This window comes from Laccaria bicolor, genomic scaffold, assembly GCF_000143565.1.
Source record: "Laccaria bicolor S238N-H82 LACBIscaffold_22 genomic scaffold, whole genome shotgun sequence".
In the NCBI taxonomy this organism is placed as follows: domain Eukaryota; kingdom Fungi; phylum Basidiomycota; class Agaricomycetes; order Agaricales; family Hydnangiaceae; genus Laccaria; species Laccaria bicolor.
In genome coordinates this window covers 759,622-767,606 of record NW_001889893.1, presented here as the reverse complement: position 1 = coordinate 767,606, position 7,985 = coordinate 759,622, and the positions used below count along the sequence as shown (strand labels likewise).

General features: G+C 49.2%; 3 protein-coding genes across 3 annotated transcripts; 1 reads left to right on the top strand and 2 right to left on the bottom strand.

The window, feature by feature from the left end:
• Positions 1 to 132: 132 nt before the first annotated feature.
• LACBIDRAFT_329668 (uncharacterized protein) lies at positions 133 to 858 on the bottom strand (the record flags this gene model as incomplete). Its single annotated transcript, XM_001883687.1, has 1 exon — positions 133 to 858. The coding sequence occupies one exon, from the start codon at positions 856 to 858 to the stop codon at positions 133 to 135; it is 726 nt and encodes a 241-aa protein (XP_001883722.1).
• A 1,240-nt stretch (positions 859 to 2,098) lies between these two features.
• On the bottom strand, positions 2,099 to 4,971 carry LACBIDRAFT_329667 (uncharacterized protein; the record flags this gene model as incomplete). Its single annotated transcript, XM_001883686.1, has 9 exons — positions 2,099 to 2,132; positions 2,174 to 2,821; positions 2,951 to 2,973; positions 2,996 to 3,590; positions 3,640 to 3,698; positions 3,751 to 3,872; positions 3,920 to 4,005; positions 4,034 to 4,086; positions 4,429 to 4,971. 9 exons carry the CDS (start codon positions 4,969 to 4,971, stop codon positions 2,099 to 2,101), a joined length of 2,163 nt encoding a protein of 720 aa, XP_001883721.1.
• An 846-nt stretch (positions 4,972 to 5,817) lies between these two features.
• On the top strand, positions 5,818 to 7,172 carry LACBIDRAFT_302993 (uncharacterized protein; the record flags this gene model as incomplete). Its single annotated transcript, XM_001883802.1, has 3 exons — positions 5,818 to 6,185; positions 6,236 to 6,316; positions 6,365 to 7,172. 3 exons carry the CDS (start codon positions 5,818 to 5,820, stop codon positions 7,170 to 7,172), a joined length of 1,257 nt encoding a protein of 418 aa, XP_001883837.1.
• Positions 7,173 to 7,985: the final 813 nt, after the last annotated feature.

Genomic DNA, 7,985 nt, shown 5'->3' with positions numbered 1-7,985 from the left:
TATCCTTTCGAGATGATCGGCAAAGATGATGGTAGGGGTGGCAAGAAACGGCTCCAGAGATAATGAAGCAAAAACAGCATCCGTTCCATACGCCTCTGCTATGCAATGGAGGATTGCGCCTCTAACAATGCTTCAGTCAATAATTTTAGCTTCATCGACAGTGCGACGAGAGCTGCTGAATTTTTTGTCGATACAAGCCAGGTGTGGCATAAGAAGCTCCCGTGACCAGAGCTCTTGTAGAATGTAGCCACCAGAAGTGTAAAGAGTGTCCAACCCAGGCTTTACATGATATGGCACCAGGTTTGGAAGATGGATCATTTGAGTTTTCTTTGCCCCATCCCGTAAGCCGTAAAGGTCATAAGGAACCTGAGAAAGCTGTTGCCGCACTGGCCCTATTTTGGCCCGCAGCGTCTCAGGCATTGTAGGTGGCTTTCTCAGAGGTTTACCTGCAGCGACTGTACGTTTGGCGCTTTTGGCTTTCCGCTTGGATGTTCGCTTTCCCTCTCGCGCTGCATCCTGCGATTCCTGGACATATTGGACGATGTGGTCCACAATATCTGCAAATGGCGGCGATTGCAGTTTCAAAGCTTTGTAGCCATCCTGTTGATGAATTTGCAGAAGCCGCTGAGCAAACTCTGGGCCCGTAGAAGTGTACCAATCAAATACAACAATCAGAGATCGGCACATCTCCCATTGCAGCGCACGATGAAGAATCTTGACTTTTTGCATTTCAGCAACAAGCGTAGGAAGAGCTTTCGTAGAGTGGATCAAGCATTGGTGTACTTTACACTCCCCCACATAGTCCAGTTGGACTCCAGATGGACTCTGGCAGACTCCAGCTGGATATCCAGAGTCCATCTGGAGTCCAACTATCATACAACCAAATGTCTATATTTCTGGATCATCCAGGTGGAGTCTATCTGGAGTCTGTATACTCTGTCTGGACTCCACCAGACTTAGACCTTAAGTTGATAATTGAGGTACTTAGATTTCATGAGACAAAGAAAATTGAAGTGTATTAGCAACTACATAAGTTGATTTTACTACATTCTATGTTACAGAGAGGGGGAAAGGAGTGGGGGGGGGTGGGAGTGGTGATCAGGAATGGAGGGAGGGGGTAGAGAGGAATGGAGGGGGAGAGAAAGGAAGGGAGAGGGAGAGAGGAATGGAGGGGGGAGGGAAAGGGAGAAGGGAAAGAGGAATAGAGGGAGGGGGTAGAGAGGATTGGATGGGGACAGAGGAATGGTGGGGGAGGGAAAGGGAGAAGGGAGAGTGGAATGGAGGGAGAGTGGAAAGAAGGGAGAGGGGGGAGAGAGAGGAATGGAGTGGGGAGAGAGGAATGGAAGGGGGGGGGAGTAGTGAGCAGCATGGGAGGGGGTGGTGAGTCATGGAGGGAGGGAGGAGTGGTGGTGCTTGGCCCTCGTCGCGTCCCGCGTGGGCGTTGTATTGTCGTCCCAGGGCGGCCGTTCATCGTCGTCGCGTGTCGCCGTTGTCACGGTCGCGGTTGCGTGTTGCCGTTGTCGCGTCTCGTGTGTCGTCGTCGTCGTCGTCGTCGTCGTCGCGTGTCGTCGTCGTCGCGTGCCGTCGTTGTCGCATGTCGTGGTTGTGGTCGTTGTCCCGTGTCGTAGTCCTCGCGTGTCATCGTCCTCACGTGTCGTCGTCCTCACGTGTCGTCGTCGTCGTGTGTCGTCGGCGTCGCGTGTCGTCGTTGTCGTCGTCGTCGCATGTCGTGTCGTTGTCGTCGCGTGTCGTCGGCGTCGCGTGTCGTTGACACGTCATCGTGTCGTGGGTGGTGCTTGTCGTCAGCCTCGGTGGTGGTTGTGGGCTGTTGTTGGGGTGTGGTGTTGTTGCGTGGGGTTGCTGTTGTCGTGAGGTTGGTTTGGGCGAGGTACGGTGGTTGGGTGTGTCGAACGAGGTTGGAGATGGTGGGAAGGTGGTGGTGGGAAGACAAAAGACAACGACGCGGCAACAAAGCCAACGTGCTTTCGGAACGTGCCGGGAGCGAGGGTATATGATGTGTAAAAGTTATAGAGCTAATAAAGCCTTCGTGGTGTAGTGGTTTATTGCGGCAGTTACAGCTGCCCAAGTGATTGAGTGTTCAATTCCCGGTCATGGCATTCTTTTTTTCTGGTCTAATAATAATAACAATAATAAATAAACAGAAATTGTAAACTCTTTCTGGACTCCATATGGAGTCTGGCTGGTTGACTGTGTTATGAGGTGGAGTCCATGCAGTCCAAATGGTGGACCTGGACTCCAGTTTGGCTGGGTTGCCACCAGAGAAAAAATCTGGATGAACAGCAGTAATCCATCTGGAGTCCGCCGGAGTCCATCTGGAGTCCAACTGGAATATGTGGAGGAGTGTAAAGTCCTCAAGCGTTGGAATAGAATTCCACCAGAGAGACAGGAAAGCGAATCTCCATTTGGAGTGACATGCAGATAGGTTTCGAAGAAGTTTTGGATATCATTTTGCTCAACCAAGAGTGAGACCATATCCCCAGTATCTGAGGATGAGAATGCGAGGCAATCAGTCATTTTTCCATTCTCATTGACCAGGACCTTGAGCTCATTAGCAAGCATCTTACCATCTAGGATGCACTCAAGCTTAGCAATATTACCAGAAAGAAGACCCAGTTCGATCTTGCGCCTTTTGAGACAACGTTCATCCGGTATTACTGCCTGGATAGATGGCAGAGCCTGTTCGTAGTCCATTGGGTGGATTCCTTGAACTTCATTATATTGGGAGAAGATGTCCATGCATCCCCTTTCAAGTTGTCTGGTCAAACCTTGATTTTTGGCCATAACACTTTGGAGACACTCACTGAAGTTTGTCAAATGTTTCCCAAGTTGTGTCGTCATATCCCTTCCAGCTAATTTCCCAGTATGGAACGTTCTGGGATTCAGTCAATATACAATCCCTTTTTATTATCCAAGGAGTAATCGTACTCACATCATCATCATAGGCAAATCCCACTATTGCTTCCACTTCATAAACTTCGTTCTCCACAGGTTCAACTTCTTGATGTGGTCGTTTCCTTCTTCCTCGTGTTGCTGCAAGACAATTGGCATTTCTCTGAGGTATATCTAGATTATCTCGATTGTTGGACTGGCTTGAACGGTTTCGCTGGGCACCGGAAGATGGTCTAGAGGGAGAGCTACCTTGATCGTTGGAAGGAATGATGTTCTGAGCAGCTAGAGTATCGCCAAGACCGTCTGGAGTGCTATCAAGCCCATCAACGCTGTTATGAGGTTCTGAACCAGAGCAGCTAAGAGTTTCAGAAGATTGGGGAGTGCTGTTTCGTCCCTGAGACTTATCCGGCTGGACACCTGAAATCACATTAGCCAGAGCACCAGGTTCATCCACATTATGCCGTTCTTCTACAGAGTTTGGCTGCAGTGCCCCGATGTGAGCATTGTCCAGGAGCGCTGTTAGAGAAGCACTGGAAGGTGTATTAACATGTGTACTAGACTCTGCCGTTTGGAAAGAAGATGCAGCGATTGATGGTTTGGCGATTGCGGAAAGATCTTGTTTGAGTTTCGACGGTGCATTTTGCCAGAGGTATGCAAGTACCAAAGGGTTGCCTTTTAGTCTGACCAGAAGTATGAGAAAAAAGCTTGTGCAACAACGGGAGTACTCACAAATCTTCCTTCATGTCTACAATGCGGTTATCATCCTTGAGCCGAACCTCAAAGATTGCCTGGTAACGGCTACTCAGCAATCATAAACTCAGCAAAACTAGGATATCTCACCTTCGTAGAATTTGTGGAGGTCTTTACCATCCCCCACGTAATCCAGATGGACTCCAGTGGACTCCACTGGATTCCAGTCACCCTTTTGCCAGGCCAGATTGGCTGGTACAATGCCCAGTCCACTGGAGTCCAGTCCAGTCCAGTCCAGTCCAGTCCACTGGACTCTCACTGGACTGCCAGCCACTTTTCAGAGTCCAGTCCCAGTCCAGTGGACTGAGAGTCCAGTCAGAGTTCACTGGAGTCCACTGGAGTCCACTGGTATATTAACTGAATTAGAACAAACATTATACTAATTTCAGCAGTCCAGTGGAGTCCAGTGGAGTCCACTGGACTGTACTAGTAACATCAGTACTCAGTTATTATTATTAATACAACTAAAAATGCGAAAATAGAGCACTATCATTAACAGACAACACTAGAAGTATTATAATACTACAACATATACTATATTATGAAAACCAATGCTACCGATAACGAGGATCAAGCATTTTGTTCAGTCTGCGGGGTGAGATTACAAAGCGGGACAAACTCACGGCGTTGTCCGATCGAACGTTATGTGGCATCACTTGTCACATCGACATGACCATCCTTCCTACACCACACCACCACCTCGACTACACCACTCACCACCGCCGACGTCTGACGTTGGCGGTGGGTTTACTGTTTGTGTCAACCCACGACGACACCGCCCACCATCGATACCGCCCACCGTCGACGCCGCCTACCATCAACACCGCCCACCGTCGACACCGCCCATGCCACATCACTCCCGCTAACGAGGAACGGCACACCCATGCCACGAACGACAATGGCGCCCATGCAAACGTATGGGTATGCAGAATGACGAGCCAAGAACGAGGGACGGCGCCCATGACGTTGCCACGTCATGGGCAAATAGTACGTGTGTTTGCCCAACCACCCCATTCCTCCGTCCTCACCACAACAGCAGACGAGCGCCCACCCCGAGCACATACGAAAAGCGACGAGCGCCCACCCCACCCACGAATTTTGACAAGCGCCCACCATGAGAAACGACGAGCGGACACGGAAAACGACGAGCGCCCACCCCACCCACGAATTGTGACAAGCGCCCACCACGAGAAACGATGAGCGGACACGGAAAACGACGAACGCCCACAAAAAACAACAAGCGCCCACCTCCCCGTCGTCATTGCACCCCCCCACCTTGTTAACCTCGTTTACAGCCGCTCCCGTCGTCATTGCCCCCCCACCTCGTTAACCTCGTTACAGCTGCTCCTGTCGTCATTGCCTCCCCACCTCTTTACAGCCGCTCCCATCGTCATTGCCCCCCCACCTCGTTAACCTCGTTACAGCCGCTCCCATCGTCATTGCACCCCTCCACCTCGTTAACCTCATTTACAGCTGCTCCCGTCGTCATTGCCCCCCCACTTCGTTAACCTTGTTACAGCTGCTCCCGTCATCATTGCCCCCCACCTCTTTACAGCCGCTCCCGTCGTCATTGCCCCCCCACCTTGTTAACCTCGTCTACAGCTGCTCCCGTTGTCATTGCCCCCGCCTCGTTTAACCTCGTTTACAGCTGATCCCGTTTTCATTGCCCCCCTCGTTATTGTCGTTTACAGCTTCTCCTGTTGGCATTGCCCCCCCCCACCTTGTTAACTCTCGTTTACAGCTGCTCCTGTTGTCATTGCCACCCCCTCGTTATCTTCTTTTACAGCTGCTCCCATTGTCATTGCCCCCCCCCTCATTATATTGTCATTGCCCCCCCCCCACCTCATTAACCCTCGTTTACGGCCACCGCCTCATTAACCTCGTTTACAGCCGCTCCTGTTGTCATTGCCCCCCCACCTCATAGTAGATGTGCAATTTGTTATCATTACCTTTCGTTGAGATTTCATAGGTAGTGTGTTATTGCCAGTATGTATACTTAGGTTGAAATTTCAGAAGATATGAATTTTCGGACTTATGAATTTTTGAGTGAGTAAACTTGTGAAGTGTTTGTAAGCATTCCCATATCTGGCTTCTTTGGCTCATCTAAGGCAAATTGCTCCTTGTTCTGTAACCACCACCACTGCTCACTGTCTCACTATGCCAACCACCAGAGCTACTACCAAATCAACCTCTGTTGCTTCCACCTCTAGATCCAGGAAGAGGCAGGCTTCTGCTGCTGACCAGACTCCTAAGAAGAGGTTGAGGTCTGATTCCAACAAGGCATCTAAGAAAGATCAGGGGGAGGAGGGGCAGGAGGGAGAGGGTCAAAAGGAGGGGAAGGAGGGGGAGGGGCAGGAGGAGGAGCAGGAGGAGGAGCAGGAGGAGGGTCAAGGGGAGGGTCAGGGGGAGGAGGAGGAGGAGGAGGAAGCTTTGGCTGAGCTGGAGGATGAGGTGGTTGTTGATAAGCCCAGACATGGGGGGAAGAGGGGGAAGGATGTCATCCTGAACAAGGGGGGGAAAAAAGGGTACAAAATTAATCACATTTACTTTGACATTCTCTGACATGAATTTTTAGCAAAAAGGGGCGCAAAACCAGTGCCCAGAAAAATGCAGAAGTGGCAGCTGAAGAAGCCAAGCGGGTCAAAAAGCAGACTCAGTGAGTTTTATTGCTTTATTTAAATCTTACATACTGAAATATTTAAAGCACTATGAAACTTTTAACCCAAAGGGGTATNTCAGTTGCACCACCTGCACGTGCTGCTGTTTCTGCTGCNCCTGCTGCTTCCTCCATCCCTTCCAGTTCTGCTGCTTCTTCTGTTCCTGTTGTCCCTGATGTTCAGGCTATCCCTGCTACTCTTGTTCCTGCCGTTGCTGATATTCATGCTATTTCTGCTGTTTCTCCTGCTATGCCCACTGTTTCTGCTGTTTCTGCTATTCCCACTGCATCCACTGGTTCTGCTATTTCCACTGTTTCTGCTGTTTCTGCTGCTGTTTCTGCTGCTGTTCTTTCTGTTTCTAATACCACTGTTCCTATTTCTACCACTGCTCCATTGACTTCTGGTGATGAACCAGGAGATGTCTCTATGGAAAGCCCTCCTCGTCCTGAGGGTTCTTCACGTGCCACTGGAGGCATTTTGCGGAACAGAGCTATGGGTCAACATTACAATCCTGTTGACGATGAAGATTTTCAGATTGCTCCTGTCTTAGGAAAAGTCAAGGGTGTTGTTAAGATATATGTTTCACCTCTAGATCCTGTTGAACTGGAATTTGCCACCATGCAACCAAGTCTGAAGGTTCCTGTCACTGTCAACATGAACTTGGGACCAGTTCTTAAAGAAGTAGCTCTTCGCTGGCCACCAATTACTCGTACAATAAAAAGCTGCAGAAAGTTTCTCAAAAGGCTATTGAGCCCATACAAATCATCTGTCCTATTGACATGGAGTGCGAAACTGCCTCATGTAACTCCCGACATATTGGAGTATATACTTGTCAACGTGATATGCCTCTGGTGACTTTGATTCGAGGATCTTCAATTTACAAGAATGTTGGTGTATTGACTGGAGAGTGTAAAACATGTCACTCAATGTATTATGCTGACCATCAAATACATCATAATCAAGGCAATCAGACAGAAACATTCCTGAACTCTGCCAAATACCTCCAAATTGGAAGCAATATTTGGGTTGACACTATCTTTTCAAATGCTCTGCTGAATGGCATGTACTCATTTCATGCATCTGCAAACACCTATACACAATATTGGAACAATAGCTTTGGAACTATTGACCCTCACAACACATTCAAAATTAGTCGAAAACAAATTTGGCAAGCTTTTGTACAGCATTCTATTAGAGATGTGGCTTCAACTTCAAATACTACATTTGAAACTCAACCTAATATTGCTATTGATGACTTGACTCAACATGCCTTTGCTGTTCTTGGAGGTCTTATCAGTGCCCCCCTAATTCCTGCAGGAATCCGGTCATTCCTGCGGATTCCGGTGGATTCCGGAGGAATGAAATTTGGCAGGGAGGCCTGCCATTTTCATCATTCCGGTGCCTTACCAATCCGGCGGAATTTGGGCATTCCGGAATTGACACCGGAATGATCCGCGGAATGCACAGGAACGGAATGCAACGGAATCCGGTCCTTTGTTTGTTTATTTTACTTGTGTTACCAAACAAAGGCAACGTTACCAAACAAATGCAACACCATTCCTTTCCACCACCACCACGCATCCTCTTCCCCACCCCCATGACAGTCACGATAAACCGACGACGCCACGCCACCCACGACGACGACGACAACCCGACATGACCCCACAA